This window comes from Mobula birostris, chromosome 5 (genome assembly GCF_030028105.1).
Source record: "Mobula birostris isolate sMobBir1 chromosome 5, sMobBir1.hap1, whole genome shotgun sequence".
Taxonomy (NCBI): Eukaryota; Metazoa; Chordata; class Chondrichthyes; order Myliobatiformes; family Myliobatidae; genus Mobula; species Mobula birostris.
In genome coordinates this window covers 38,588,969-38,605,812 of record NC_092374.1, presented here as the reverse complement: position 1 = coordinate 38,605,812, position 16,844 = coordinate 38,588,969, and the positions used below count along the sequence as shown (strand labels likewise).

Genomic DNA, 16,844 nt, shown 5'->3' with positions numbered 1-16,844 from the left:
AATCATGCAGACATCAACACAGAGGCATCAACCAAAATGAACAGAACCATCAGTGAGAGAAAAGCACACTGTGCATGCTGCTGAAGAACTGACTCAACCTGGATAGATAACTAATTTAAAAGGAGTCCCAAAAGACAAACTAAAACATTTAGGGTAATGGATAGCGTAAACCTGTCATTCCTCTGGTGATTCACAGAATGCAGTGTTCACCCCACAGCCATCACCACACATTTGAACAATGATGTCATGGGATCACGCAACTTCCTGACTCAGTTACGATTTGTCCAAGAAGAGGACTCATCAGTAAGAGGATTGTCCAATAGTGCACGGATATGACATCTACATGGTCTGTTTTCAGTGGAAGTTCAGGTAACATGAGTGAAAACTTCTTCAAGACCAAGATGATGAATATAGATCAAACATGGTTTGTGAAAAGAATATACTTCAATAGAAAAGTAGATTGTGCCTGAACCATATTTTACTATCCTCAACTAGCTTTTCACCACGGTCTACTGGTCTTCCATATCAAAAAGGATAGCAGAATGTAATTACCTTGCTTAGAAATAAAGTTATAGTGGTTAGCAGACAGATTGTCCAACAGCCACAGTTTGGGATCAGCCAAGGGTGCAAGCAAAAACAATTTCATTAAAAAAAAAAAATGAGAAGAAGGATGTTTAAAACAAGATCTGTAACATAAAGGCACAGTTAACAATCAGCATTATAAAGCAAATGGGAATGAATCTGGAGATGAGAGTGAGGGCTGATATAATTTTTGATATATTTTTCATAGACATACAGAATATTTGCCAATAAACATCACAGACTATTTTACAAGCAGATCAGATACCAGATCTTTGAATGGCCTATCTAATTAGTTCATCTCCATGGCACCTTCCCCTCAGCCCACTACATAGTGAAATTCCTTTTGGAAGTTGCCATGGCAATTGGCTTCAGCACCCTTTCAGGTAGGCCAATCCAAAACCCAGAACAATGAAAAACGAACAAAAATATTCTAGTCTTTTATTGCAAATGACCCAGACTTTGGATCCTTTTGTCATCAGCCTTTCTCTCAATAAAGTTCTTCTCTGTTCTACTCTGTTAAAACTGATCACATTTTGCGCACCACGATTAAATATCGCTTTAATCTGTTCTGCTTCTATGAAATAATCTCATAGCTATCCACAAAAGTGAAGATGTTGCTTTTCTTCTGAGAAATTTCCCCTGCATTTTATCCACAGTCTCTGCTCTTCCCAGTAAACAACCTGAGTACCTAAGTACCTGTGGGCTTGATAGAGTAGAAGCCAATTGCTTTCCCAGACTTCCAGAGAATTTTTGCGTACTCATTGGCACCATGACAAAGGAAAGGGAGCTCATCGGCATTCATTTCCTGGGCTCTGTAGATGATGCGATTCAAAATGTACAGAACAATTCTCTCCCCGAGTGAAGTAACCTATTGAGACATCAACATGTTAATAAATTTCAAATGGATGCATTTCAAAGATAATTCACTGCAAGACAATGTCAAAATACATTTCGCTAGGTTGCATAAAATAATAAAACAAGAAACAGCCAAAAAAGAGATGGTTTACTAATTTCCTCCATGACCACAATGGAAGCCAAGAGACTGGGACTTGAGCTCATATTGTAGACAAATAATGCAAACACCCTCCACTCTCTGCACTTTGCTCGAAAAGACTGCCTTTATTTGGAGACTACTGTATTACGGCAGATGCTCATAAAATGTACCACACATTGCATGTGCCACCAAGTGATGTCAATGTAACTATCATTTCCCAGCTTGTAAATTTACATGGGCAACATCTACTGGCATTTATGAATTAAATACAAATAAAATGAATATTTTACAGAGCCCTGGTGAAGAAGCTTTCTCTACAAAAATAGTCATAAAAAAACTCACCAAAAAGGTCATTATTTCATTGACACTACAGAAGTTGGAGGTTTGAAATGTTTGCATTTTGTTTTCTCTCTAGCCACCAAACAGCAACTCTTAAGAACACGGGGAGAGAGAGGAAGAGAGAGAGAAAGAGATTTATCCCCATGCTTGCCCTGCTATTCAGTGAAATCATGGTTAACCTTTTCCCTCAACAATACTTTGCTACATTAACTCCACATCCTTCAATTCCCCCAATATCCAAATAACCATCAACCTCCAAATTACAAGCAACACACACAAAATGCTGGAGGAACTCAGCAGGCCAGGCAACATCTGTGGAAAAAAGTACAGTCAACGTTTCCGGCCAAAACCCAAATTCTACTGAGTGATTGATCCTACAAAGCCTCTTGTGTGGCAATCTCCTCAGATTCACCATCCTGCAGAAGGCATTTCTACTCATTTGAGTTCTGAATGGCTTATCCTTTATTCTGGGATCAACTCCCAATTTCAGAATACCAAAACCAAGGTAATCATGAATTGAAAGTTCAAAAATTATCCCGTATCTTTTCTGCAAAGCTTTCAAGAACAATGTCTGTTTCAATAAAATTCTTCTAATATCTAGTGACTGTAGATTGAATTTATTACCCTCTCTTAAAAACATCCCTTTCATCTCAGGAATCTAACCGGCAAACCTTTGTTGTACCCCCTCTGTCCTAAGTGCATTCTCAGGTCAGGAGACTAAATCTGTAAACCACTTTTCAAGTACATCTCAGCAAGGCCCCATGTATTGTGCTTATAGAAATTGTATCATTTGCCTTCTTAAATTATTTACTACAACTGCAAGTTAACATTTAGAAATTAACATACAAAACATGCTCCAGGCACAACATTTTAATCTCCCACAGTTTAAAACAAAATTAACTGACTTTTGTTATTTCATCTAGCAATTCCATATCATTAAAATCTCTCCATCTTATTTCATTTAGTATAGCCAATTTAACACTGAACACCTTTATAGTTTACCACATTACTAAGTGATGTATTTTAAAGTATGTTATAAATCATTTGCAGCATCTGTGAGAAGTACATCTGCAAACTGCAAGCAAACAAGTACTTTTCCAGCCCCTCTATAGATTTTGCAACCTATACAGATGTGATCATGCCTTTCATGTGTTTGGAGCTGATACTATCTCAGGTTAGAATTGTTTGAATTCAGGTCTGCATCTCTCCTTTTTTTGCCCTAACCTACTGTAAGTCACTCAATAATAATAACATGGCTACTTCACACTGTACTCTTTCAAAAACGTAGCTGGGTGATGATGAAAGAGGACAAAATTTTCAGGCTGGTTCCATCTTCATAAAATAACCAAGAGTTTGATCCCCAAATGGCATAATTTTCTGCTGCTGCAGGAGAGTTTCTACATTATTAAAAAGTGTTCAGTTACATGATCACCCACATTAGGCCCCAGCTATGCCTGCCTTGTCATCAGTGACATGGAACAGTCCACGTCCTAAGCCTTCTCTGCTAATGCTTCCTCAACCCTTAATGACTGCACCAGTGCTGCTTCATGCCCCTATGCTAAGCTCATCAATTTTGCCTCCAACTTCCACCCTGCCCTTAAATTCACCTAGTCCATTTTTGACACCCCTACTTCCCCTCTTTCAATCTCTCAGTCTCGTCTCTGGAGACAAACTATCTATCGACATCTTTTATAAACTTACCAATTCCCATGTTTATCTTGACTATCCCTCATCCCACCCTGTCACTTCTAAAAATGCTATTCCCTTTCCTCAGTTCCTTCATCTCTGTTGCACCTGTTCCCACGATGAGGCTTTCCTTTTCAGGATATCAGAAATGTCCTTTTACTTCAAAGAACGGAGTTTGCCTTCCTCCACCATTGATGCTGCTCTCACCCACATCTCCTCCGTTTCCCAGATATCAGCACTCACCCCATCTTCCCGCCACATTAATAGGGATAGAGTTCCCCTTGTCCTCACCTACCACCTCATGAGCCTCCACATCTATCTCTGTAACTTCCACCATCTTCAACTGGATCCTACCACCAAACACATTTTTACCAACCGCCACCCCCACCCCCCAAACTCTCCACAGGGATTGGTCCTTCCGCGATTCCCTTGTCAATTTGTCCCTCCCCACTAAACACTAATCTCCCTCCTGGCACATATCCCTGCAAGCAAGAGAAATGCTACACCTGCCCATTCACCTCCTCCCTCAACTCCATTTAGGGCCCCAAGCAGTCCCTCCAGGTGAGGCAACTCTTCACCTACAAATCTGCTGGAGTCGTCTATTATATCCGTTGCTTCCAATGTGGCCTCCTCTACACTGGTGAGACCCAAAGTAAATGGGGGGACAACTTTGTCGAGGATCTCCACTCCACTTGCCAAAAGTGGAGTTTCCTGGTGCCAACCACTTCAATTCCTGTTCCCACTCCGGCATGTCAGTCCATGACCTCGGGCTCCTCTTCTACCACAATTATGCCACTCTCAGGGGGAAAGAGCAAAACCTCATACAGGTGTCCCCCGCCATCCGAAGGTAGAGCGTTCCTATGAAATGGTTCATAAGCCAGAATGTTGTAAAGCGAAGAAGCAATTACCATTTATTTATATGGGAAAAATTTGTGAGCGTTCGCAGACCCAAAAGTAACCTACCAAATCATGCCAAATAACACATAAAAACTAAAGTAACAGTAACATATAATAAAAGCAGGAATGATATGATAAATACACAGTCTATATAAAGTAGAAACACTTCTCTACAATCATTGCTGCACTGTTCTCCGTAGCGAAAATCACACGCAAGCACTCTTGGCAGAAAATCTCGTGGAAGCGCTCTTGGCAAAAACACTCTCCAGTAACCTTAAGCTATGAAGCTGCCAAATCATACCAAATAACACATAAAAATACACAGCCTATATAAAGTAGAAATAACATAAGTATAGTGTAGTATCACTTACCGGAATCGGGAAGACAGCGCCCAGCACACTGATGGTGGTGTGTTAGGCTGAGTCGTCGGAGGTTGGGGTGGTGCAGTGGCCCCCACCCTCCAGGCAGTGAACTGATACCGATCCGCGAAGCGTGCAGGGGTACAGCGGTGGCCGGGACGCACCCAGCACATCTTTAAGAAAACAGCCGAAATAAACAAGCTAATTAACTAAGTGCCGCCCGGCACGTAAATGTCAGCCCAGATCAGAGGCGACGCAATTGGCAATCAGCTCTGATCTGGGCCAACATTTACATGCCGGGCGGCACCTAATTAATTAGCTTGTTCGTTTCGGCTTTTTTCTTCAAGATGTGCTGGATACGTCCGGGCTACAGCTGCATTCTCCATGGCAATGTATCAGTCCGTGGCCCGGGGGTTGGGGTGGTGGGACACTGGGGTGTCATCTCATTGTCATCTGTTTCCATCAGGGAGGCAGGTCATCTCCCTCTATGTCTGCTTGCCTCGATGTTGAAGGTCGAGGTTTGTTGCCTGCTGTGGTTGATGTGGAAGGCTTGAAAAATGACAGTATGCTTGATTGCTTAGCCTCGCGCATTTTTCTATCATACAGTTCTCTGTAAGCACTCAAACCATCTTGCAAATATGCCCTAAACCGACATACCCTTTCAAAATTAAAGTCCTACTTTATCATTACAGCGAAAATCTCACGCAGTTGCTTCACGTTCAGTTCCTGGACGACTGCACCTTCAGTCCGTTCGCTACTGCATTCAGTTTCGATTGTTATCCTTTTCTCTTCCAACTGCATCAGCTTTTCAGTTCTTGGTCATGGGATGCCAAAACCTCTTCAACATCATCTTCGTCAACTTCCACAAGCCAAACCCACTTTGTCCTTACTTCGTTCACCACGATCAAAACGCTTAATTATGTCTAGTTTTACGCTAAGTGTAACACCCTTACGAGCTCTTTTAGGCTTTTCCGATACCTTAGAACACATCTTGCAAACGGATGCTCACAGGCGCGTGTTTAAGCAATGCCAGCGAGAATGCAGTTCCGGGGGAGGAGCTTGGCTGCTTGGGGTGCACGCTGCCTTTTACCGCGCGCTGCTTTTTTTCACACACTGCCTTTTTTCCTAACAGTGAAAACACCTGTTAGCGAAAACAGGTAACTAATGTAGGTCTTTTGTAACAGTGAAGTTTCATAAAGCGAACGTTCGAAAAGCAGGGGACACCTGTACTTTGTCTAGGTAGCCTCCAACCAGGTGGCACAAACACCGATTTCTCTTTCCAGTAATTTTGTTTTTCTTTTTCCCCCTTCCCACTTCTTCCATTCTCCACTCTGGCCTCTTACCTCTTCTCACCTGCCAATCACCTCCTCGGTGCCCCTCCTTCTTCCCATGTTCCACTCTCCTCTCCTATCAGATTCCTTCTTCTCCAGCCCTTTACCTTTCCTATCCACTTGACTTCACTGATACCTCAATTTTTTTTCCAGCAGAGTGCATTATTTCTTGAACTTTATTTTTTTCTGAATTGCTTTCAAAGTGTCATATTCTGTTGTTTATATTGTTCATATTCCTCTGTCGTTCACGTTCCTCATTTCTATGAGGACAATTAGATGGAAATCTCTGAATGTTGCTATAACAACTTGCTTCAGCCACATCTTGAAAGGGAATATTCTTTTAGAGGTTCCACTTCAGACTGCATCATAATTTTCATTTCTATACTATTATGGCAAGCCTTCTTTGTACCAATTCTCTATTTCTTAAAAGTTTGATGTCAAAAGAACAATTGTCCAATTGATGCCTAAATAGGCAAGAATATCAACTACATTTTTACAAAGTTTCTGCTTGGTTTGCACATTTTCCCTTAATTCTCTTATTCCTCTTCTGACAGAGTGTTTGGCAAGATTATTGTCAATGTCTATGGCCTCCACCTATACTTTTCATGTTATCCAAATGGGTCTAAACTGCTCAAAAAGGAAAGAGTACATACCCTCTCCTCTTTGTATAACAGTATTACTTGAGACCTTAATCCTTTAATTCCATCTATCTTGTCTAATTCATCTCAAGTGTCAGAAATTAGCCCTCCTCCACTTGACCATGTTTGTATTTGACGGTTCCCTGTGCTTTTAAGTGGCTACACTTCAATATGAAATCACGCAGGCCAATTGTAAACCATTGTGGCCACCCAAATCAAGTTCATCGTAGCTCAGGGATCAGGTATGAACTTTCCTGCTTTTGGCAATCAATCATTAGAGATGTAACTATTGTTTTTATTGGACCACAGTTAAGTATTAACCAGTTATGAATGAAGATGTAATACATCTTGGAGCATTAAAATGCATTGTAAAATGTGTATAAAAATGCACTGGTAAATTCTCCAAACTTAAACTGACATTTCACCAATGATAAGAAAAGTAAAAGGTTAAAATATGAAGAGAATTCACTTACCTGCTGGAGACCCTGACGGGAGGACTCAGTGGTTTTGATGATATCATCAATTGCCCACCATCTATCCAGTAGGTACAGCGCCACAGCTTGAAAGGACAGCAAGAGAAAGTGAAATGAACATTAGCTTCAAAACAACCTACTCCATTTGTATATAAAGAGCTTTATGGAATTTGGTCAAAAGGGAAACAAGTGTCAATTCGTATAGTGATCAGAGGTGCTTCCTGTTAGCATGTATCTAGATTTATAAAAGGACTCAAACTCTGACATGCCTAATTGAAAAAAGTATTTAAGTTGTTTGCCAGGTAACTTAAGTAGAAAATGACAAATACACAAGTAGACAAAGGCAAAAACAATTCACCAGTGGCAGCAAGCAATTTTCAATGATAGCGTAAGCACAGGCTGCACAACATATACAATAATTAAGTGTCTTATGTATTGGAAGTGCTTTTAGAAAAATACAACACTAACCTGTGAACTGACTTTCTGGAGCAAACAGGGCTAGAATCTTATGCATTGTCTCACCGCCATAGAGTGGAACAAAAGCAACAGAGGACAGACTAATAGGAATCTGCATTCAAGAAACATATCAAATTGGTTGTTAATACAATTAAATACAATCAAATCTTCTCACATACCACTCCTAGTCAGATTAATCCATTAAGCATTGATTTCTTCTCAATGGCTTGCTTCAAAATTCAAGCCGTCACTTAAAGCATCTTAGCGTTTGCAATAAGGTCAAACATCCAAAATGGAGCAAAATAAAAAACAACCCAATGTCTAATACAGACCTTCTCTTGCATTCACCCCTCACCATTCCTTGCATATTAAAAAATGTACATCAAAGGATTCCCATTCTGATGGACGGTTAGCTTCTCCACGTAGGTTGCCTGAAACTTCCAACAATTTTTATTTATGTTTTATATTTACAGTTCTCACTGAGCAGATTGGATCATAGAAAATATCCATAACATTTGGTATAGCTAATTTGTTGCCAGGTGCACTCAGGTTCACTCTCAATTCCTGAGGTTTACTGACACAAGAAGAGATCTGTAGTTAATTGTGACAATAAAACAGAAAAAAGAGAGACACTGAAGTACTAGAAGTGTGAAGCACCTAAAAGAGAAAGATTGTACAAGTTTGGGACTTACTTTCAATAACACAGGCAGACTAAGGAATTACCTTTTCAGCACAGTAATCTATATGACAACTAAGTGGCTTTTCTTTGTGTATTTGTAGACAACTTTTCCCCAAAGGATGGGGAAATCTTCTACAATTAGGGTATTCACCCACATTCTGATTCATACTTTTAAAATAAATGATGAACCCTAAATCACTGGGGGTAGAGGCTCATAGCTATAGTAACAAAAACATGTTTTCCTTTGAACAACACCAGCCATATTACCCATAACAATTGAGTAAGCCAGCCACACGAAAATCATTTGCTTTCATCTCAACAGTCTTGTAGCAAACACAACAGACTCTGCAGATGCTGGAGACCTTTATTCCTTTCCTTAGTTGCTACCTGACCTGCTGAGTTCCTCCAGCATTTTGAATATGTTACTCTAGTCTTTTAGCAAACCCATCTTCCTGATACCCCACCCACAAGCCACAGACATTATACACGATACAAGAAACAATCTCCATTGCTTTAGAATCCCTGCAGATGTCCAAAAGATGAAAGATTACCAACTTGAAATATTATCCAGTTATCATCCCATAAATGACATCTGATTTGCCAAAAAGTGCAATGTTATGATAGTCATGGGAAATTTCAACATGCAGATAGAGGGGCAGATAATGTTGAGGAAACAGGTAGGCTGCAGAAAGTCTTAGACAGATTTGGAGAATGGGCAAGAGAGTGACAAATGTTGGAAAATGCATGGTCATGCACTTTGGTAGTATAAATAAATGTGCAAACAACAGGAATTCTGCAGAAGCTGGAAATTCAAGCAACACACATCAAAGTTTGCTGGTGAACGCAACAGGCCAGGCAGCATCTCTAGGAAGAGGTGCAGTCGACGTTTCAGGCCGAGACCCTTCGTCAGGACTAACTGAAGGAAGTTAGTCCTGACGAAGGGTCTCGGCCTGAAACGTCGACTGCACCTCTTCCTACAGATGCTGCCTGGCCTGCTGCGTTCACCAGCAACTTTGATGTGTGTTGCTTAAATAAATGTGCAGACTATTTTCTAAACGGGGAGAAAAATCCTAAAATCTGAGATGCAAAAGGACTTGTGCTGAACACCCTAAAGGTTAACTTGCAGGTAAAGTCAGTGGTATGGAAGGCAAATACAACGTTAGGAATCATTTCAAGAGGTCTAGAATACAAAAGCAGGGATGTGATGCTGAAGCTTTATATGATACTGAAGAGGCCTCACCTTGAAGCCTGAGTACAGTTTTGGGCTCCTCATCTAAGAAAAGATGTGCTGGCATTGGAGAATGATTCCAGGAATGAAAGGGTTATCATACGAGGAACGTTTGATGGCTCTGGGTCTGTACTCGCAGGAATTTAGAAGGATGAGGGGGAATCTCATTGAAACCTTTCGAATGTTGAAAGGCCTAGACAGAGTAGATGTGGAAAGGATCTTTCCCAAGGTGAGAGAGTCTAGTACAAGAGGGCACAGCCTCAGGATAGAGAGGCGTCCATTTAAAACAGAGATGTGGAGAAATTTCTTTAGCCAGAGGGTGGCGAATTTGTGGAATTTATTACTACAGGCAGCTGTGGAGGCCAGGTCATTGGGGGTATTTAAGGCAGGGCTTGATAGGTTTATGTTCGGACATGGCATGAAAGGTTACGGGGAGAAGGCTGGGGAGTGGGGCTGAGCGGGGGGGGGGGGAGGGAAGAATAGAAAAGAATTGGTCATGATGGAATGGCATAGCAGACACAATGGGCCAAATGGCCTAATTCTGCTCCCATGTCTTATGGTCTAAAAATTTTCAGCATTCTTTGTTCAAACCTCTAGATTTGCTATGCTTCCTACCTTCTTTCTGTTGGGTAGTGTGAAATATTCCAGCTTGTCAGGGTCTCCATACAGCAAGCTAGTCATGTATTCCTCTGCAGAATACTCAAGGTCATCATGCTCCAGCTCAGCAAGTAAATCCACTGGGAAAGCCATCCCTGCCGGACCAAAACAAACAATAAAATCAGGGCTTTCTTTTTGCAGCATTTCCTCATACTTCAGCCATTTCCTTGCCCAGGACTGATTGTTAAATATTTCGACAGTGGGGCATTCTTGCTAGTCATGGGCTCAAACAACAATTTGCAATGTTATTATCAATAAAGACTATTTATTGAAGGAATTAATGGGATTGAAAGACTGATTAATTGTGTTGGGGTTTTGAACCCAACTGCAGAAAAGGTGGATGCACTGGCTGTCAAAATTCCATAAATCCTAGAAAAGTTGTTGCAGAATGGAAGGCAAAAACTGTAACACCACTACTTACCAAAGGATAGAAAAAGAGAAAACAGCTAACTGAAAGCCCGCTGGCATCACTAAAAGGAATCTATTAAGGAGGTGTTAAGAGAGCATTTAGAAAACCATAAGTTTAAGCAGAGTCAACATGGATTTATGAAAGGAAAATCCCTTTTGACAAATAATGTTGGACTTTTTAAAAGGAGCTTACAATCATCAAATAGTTAAAGACAAACAAATCGATCTAGTGTAATCAATCTTTTAAGAAAAGCCTTGAGCCACACAGGAGATTAAACAAAACTAGGAATCAGAATCATGTTTAATATCACTTGGCATTTGAAACTTCTTGTTTTGCAGCAGCAATACATCGCATTACATAATAATATAAATATATAAAATATATAAAATATTATATCAGTGGTGCAAAGAAAAAAAAGTGAGGTAGTGTTGTCCATTCAGGAATCTGATGGCAGAGGAGAACGTTCCTGAAATGTTGCATGTGTGTCTTTAGGGATGGTAGCAATGACAGAAGGGCATGTCCTGGAGTGCACAGCTTTGGGGGTTGTACTTAACTACTCCTGGATATCAGTCAATGGAAGGAAAACCAAGCTGGAATAAACAAGCAAGAGAAAAATCTGGAAATCAAAGTAACACACACTAAATGCTGGAGGAACTCAGCAGGCCAGGCATCATCTATTTAAAAGAGTAAATAGTCGACATTTTGGGCTGAGATCCTTCATCAGGACTGGAATAAGCAAGGCATTTTCAGGTTGAATGGTTTGTACAGAGGGATGCGCCTATTCTGGGGTTCCCAAGTGACATAACGTGTACCAGTGATGAGTTAGATGAGTTTAATATCGTCCCCGTGCGAGGTATTCAAGCCTGTTGATAATACAAAGTAGGTGGCGGTGTGACTTTATGAGGAGGTTGCAGAACTGCCTCATGGGATGGGATATTGACAGGCTGGGTGAACAACCGAGGATAAAACAGATGGAGGTGGAACGCGGGAGAAATCAGAGCGAAGTTGACGGGTATTGAGGGAGAGTAGGGCAGAGGGAAAATGGGAGCAATAAGAATGCTCAGAAGACCTAGCACAAGCTCTGTGTCAAGAGTGATGAGAAAATACAGAAAATAAGACTTCATTGAAATGTACAATTTTTTTTAAATGGGGCTCAATGGGGTAGCTGCAGGGGTGATATTCCCTTCTGGGGAACTCGCTCAAAATAAAGGGTCAGCTATTCAGGACTGAGATGAGAATAAATTCCATCATGTAAAGACGGTGGATCCTTGGGATTCGTCATCTGAGAAGATTGTGGCTCAAATCATTGGCGTTCTAGACACATTAACAGATTTTTGATGTAAAGTGCATATAGTGCAGGTAAGCAGAGCCAAGGTAAAATACCTAACATACCCTGTGGAATGACAGAGCAGGCACAAAGGGCCAAGTGATATATCCTGCTTCCATTTCTTATGTCATTATTTTTATTAGTGTAATGACTACATTTTACAGAACACTTCACTGACTCTTAAGGATTTTAGAATCTTCAGTGGAAGAAGAAAGGGGATTGAGGTAAAGTGTCATATTAATGCAATAGTATTTCTACTGCATTTGCAAAATGTCAAACAGCAGAGCAGAAAACACCAGAAAGACTCAAGAGGTCAGGAGCATCTCAGGAAATGGAAACAAAGGACTCTTCAGTTAAATAAATTAAGATAGTAAATTTATCATTCATTCTCTGGGGTTTCACGTTTCGTGGATGTCAGTGAAGAGTAAGAATCTCAAGTTGTATACATTCTCTGATATTAAATTGAACCAGTTGAATAGGGGAAGAACAAATAGCTAGCATATTAAGGAACAATGTACAAGATTAAATGTATTAAGACCCCAATTCATATCAAGACATCTCCCTCAGAGAGCAGCAGTGTCCAAATGCAGCTTTTTAGAAGGCACACCCTTAACTCAGAATGAAGTGCTAGAATTTGCCTTTCAGTTCAAGCTGTATATCCAACCCAAAATTCCTGGTCCAGTCAGTTATTACCCCTCAACCATCAAGCTCTTGAAACAAAGGGGATAACTTCACTTGCCCCAACACTGAAATGTTCCCACAACCTATGAACCTACTTTCATCTCATGTTCTTCATATTTATTGCCTATTTACCTATCATTATTATTTCTTTCTTTTTGTATTTGTACAGTTAGTTGTCCTTTGCTCACTGGTTGAACTCCCAAGCTGATGTGGCCATTCACTGAGTCTATTATGGTTTATTATGTATTTATTGACCATGCCCGCAAAAAAATTGAACCTCATAATTATATATGGTGACGTACATGTACTTTGAAAATAAATTTACTTTGAGCTTCAATATGAACACAGCATCGTATTTTGACTTAATCTGCATAAATAAAGATTGATCACAGACTCCATAAATAGAATTCAACAACTACAATTGGTGATAGAAAGTGTTCTTACCTACAAAAAAAATGATTTAGTTGGATGCAATAAAAGGCTCAAAAGGTTCACACAGACCCAATAAGGACGTACTATTCCACACCCTCATTTCAGGAAATTTGATCATCTGGCTGTATTTTTGCTCCCTGAGTATAGGCAGACACTGAAGACTGCAGCACCAGTAGTGCGGACCAAGGTTCGGACAAGGGAAGCACAGGAGTGCCTGCAGGACTGATTTGGATCGGTGGACTAGACTGTATTCAGGGATTCATCTTCGAACCTGGATGAGTATGCTGCAGTTGTTACCAACGTCATTAAAACCTGTATGGATGAGTTTGTGCTTACGAAGACTTATCGCACATTCCCAAACCAAAAGCTGTGGAAAAACCAGGAGGTAAGTCGTCTGCTGAAGGCTAGATGTGTGGCATTCAAGTCTGGCGATTCAGGCCTGTACGAGAAAACCAGGTATGATCTGCGAAGGACTATTTCAAGGGCGAAAAGACCATTTCGAACGAGGTTGGAGGCGACATCAGATGCACGACAACTCTGACAGGGCTTGCAAGACATTACTTCCTACAAAACGAAACCCAGTGGAATGAAAGGCAGTGATGCTTCACTACCAGGTAAACTCAATGCCTTCTATGCCCACTTTGAAAGGAAGAATAAAACTACAGCTGTGAAGATTTCTGCTATACCTGATGACACTGTGATTGTCTCAGAGGCCAAAGTTAGGCTGTCTTCAAAGAGGGAGAACCCTCACAAGGCAGAAAGTCCTGATGGGGTTCCTGGTAAGGCTCTGAAAACCTGTGCCAACCAACTGCCAGGAATATTCAAGGACATTTTCAACCTTTCACTGCTACGGGTGGAAGCTCCCGCTTGCTTCAAAAAGGCAACAATTATACCAGTGCCTAAGAAGAATGTGAGCTGCCTTAATGACTGTCGCCCGGTAGCACTCATATCGACAGTGATGAAATGCTTTGAGAGGTTGGTCATCACTAGACTGAACTCCTGCACAAGCAAGGACATGGACCCATTGCAATTTGTCTATCGCCACAATGAGTCAATGGCAGATGCAATCTTAATGGCTTTTCACACGGCCTTAGACCACCTGGACAATGCAAACACCTACGTCAGGATTCTGTTCATCGACTGTAGCTCAGCATTTAACACCATCATTCCCGCAATCCTGATTGAGAAGTTATAGAACCTGGGCCCCTGTACCTCCCTCTGCAATTAGATCTTTGACTTCCTAACTGGAAGACCGCAATCTGTGTGGATTAGTGATCAACACTGGCGCACCTCAGAGGTGTGTGCTTAGCCCACTGCTCTACTCTCTATATACATATGACTGTGTGGCTTGGCATAGCTCAAATACCATATATAAATTTGCTGACAACACAGTCATTGTTGGTAGAATCTCAGATGGAGACAAGAGGCGTAAAGGAGTGAGATATGCCAACTAGTGGAGTGGTGTTGCAGCAACAATCTTGCACTTAGTGTCAGTAAGACAAAAGAGCTGATTGTGGACTTCAGGAAGGGTCAGACGAAGGAACACATACCAATCCTCATAGGGGAATCAGAAGTGGAGAGAATGAGCAGTTTCAAGTTCCTGGGTGTCAAGATCTATGAGGACCTAACCAGGTCCCAATATATTGATGCAGTTATAAATAAGGCAAGACAGCAACTGTACTTCACTTAGAGTTTGCAGAGATTTGGTATATCAATAAATATATTCAAAAACTTCTATAGATGTACAGTGGAGAGCATTCTGACAGGCTGCATCACTGTCTGGTTGCCATCAACAGGCAGAGAGAAAAGAAACAATTTGGCCGGAAACAATCTTAATGAATTTTTTGAAGGGTCTCGGCCTGAAATATCGACTGTACCTCTTCCTAGAGATGCTGCCTGGCCTGCTGCGTTCACCAGCAACTTTGATGTGTGTTGCTTGAATTTCCAGCATCTGCAGAATTCCTCGTGTTTGCGTTTTTAAATACACTACCTACCTCACTTTTTAAATATATATCTTCGGCTTTTTGCACAATTTTTCATCTATTCAATTCAAGTATATTGTAATTGATTTACCTAAGTATTTTTTTCCTTCTTCTATTTTATATATTGCATTGAACTGCTGATGCTAAGTTAACAAATTTCATGGCACATGCCAGTGATAATAAACCTGATTCTGATTTTGATCTAGATGTGTTATGTACCATTTTCAAATCTTTCAACATCCACAGGGAATACTAAACACCCTACAGAACGACGTTCCAGAAATGATTAGTCTTTAGGGGAAAGTATCCAGCGATTTAATTATAATCTGAAGAATGTTATATAATCCAGCTGCACCAGAAAAAATATGAAATTTTGATATATTGCAGTAAATAGGTTAGCTTGCATTTTCAAGAACTTGACTGTAGCTTAAAAAAAGACTGAGTAAAGGAGATGATTGGACATTTTGTACCATCTCAGCAATTGCTGGAAATGACACATACAGAAGTTTGTAATCACTCTCACCCTTACCCTGGCTGGAATCTAATCATTGAAGGTCAGAGATTCTACATCTCCATGGAAACCTGGACTATGTCAGTTCCCTGCTGATTTCTTTATAAGACATGGCTTGGAAGTACTGACCACAAACCTCGGCTTGGTTCAATCTTAAAACACAAGAAAGTCTGCAGATCCTGGAAATGCTGGAATTTGATGGCTCAATCTTGAAGTTCTTGGTTTTTCTATCAGTAAGCCTTCAAGCTTCCTGCTTGTACCCTAACACAATATATAAAGGCAAATAGGAACCTTGTACAAGCCACCCCTGAGTTACAAACACCCAGCTTATGAACACCTGTGTATATGAGTAAACTCCCATAATATTATTAAATTAAGAATGTACATAGTCTTTTTACAGACAACAGACTGGTTTCCTCTTCACTTTTAGCAAACGTGCTTATCTATTTTGAGCTTTTGCTGCCATTCGTTACAATACTGTACAGGTGTGGTTACTACTGTATTTTCTAATTTATCAAACAAAATCAATTTAAAATCTGTAAAAATGCAACCTGTTTATTACTCAGAGACAACCTGTATTGAGGAAATGCTACATTGTTGACCATACATGCCTTTCACATGAAGCAATACACATTTTAAGTTCTCTCTGCCCATTTAGGTAGATATAGAAGATTCCACAACACTGAAAGACCATAAGATACAGGAGCAGAATCGAGTCTGCTCCACCATTCAATCATGGGTTGATCCAATTCTTCCAGCCATCCCCCCCTCCCCTGCCTGCTCCCCATACCCTTTGATGCCCTGGCTAATCAAGAAATGCGCTCAATGACTTGGCCTCCACAGCCGCTTGTGGCAACAAATTCCACAGATTTACCACCCTCTGACTGAAGTAATTTTAAGGTAACTTACTGATAGAAATGTTGAACACATCCTTTAAGTTTAACATATACAAAAAAGCTTCTCATTCATCTCATTGTTATCTGAAAGACAGCAGGCCCAAAGTTAAACTAAACATGTTTCAATAGTAAATCATTCACTAGAAGTACTTTGGGAATCTCTTATTTTTTAAAAAAAAAGCAGCCTCATCATTGCCACAGAAACACTTTTTTTAAAAAAACTTTCTATTAATTAAATTTTCTCCAAGCAGGCATGGAAGTAACCATAGCAAGGAATCAGCACCTTG

General features: G+C 40.5%; 1 protein-coding gene across 3 annotated transcripts in view; it reads right to left on the bottom strand.

Moving 5' to 3' along the window:
• The window catches only part of LOC140197644 (soluble lamin-associated protein of 75 kDa-like), an 85,258-nt gene that overhangs the window by 25,003 nt on the left and 43,411 nt on the right, over positions 1-16,844 (bottom strand). For all 3 annotated transcript variants that reach the window (XM_072257909.1, XM_072257910.1, XM_072257911.1), the window contains exons 2-5: positions 10,278-10,414; positions 7,768-7,867; positions 7,300-7,385; positions 1,279-1,450 (exon numbers count right to left, since the gene is read on the bottom strand). In XM_072257909.1, coding sequence (XP_072114010.1) covers positions 1,279-1,450; positions 7,300-7,385; positions 7,768-7,867; positions 10,278-10,412 — 493 coding nt within the window. In that variant the 5' untranslated portion in view covers positions 10,413-10,414. The remainder of the gene's footprint in view (positions 1-1,278; positions 1,451-7,299; positions 7,386-7,767; positions 7,868-10,277; positions 10,415-16,844) is intronic.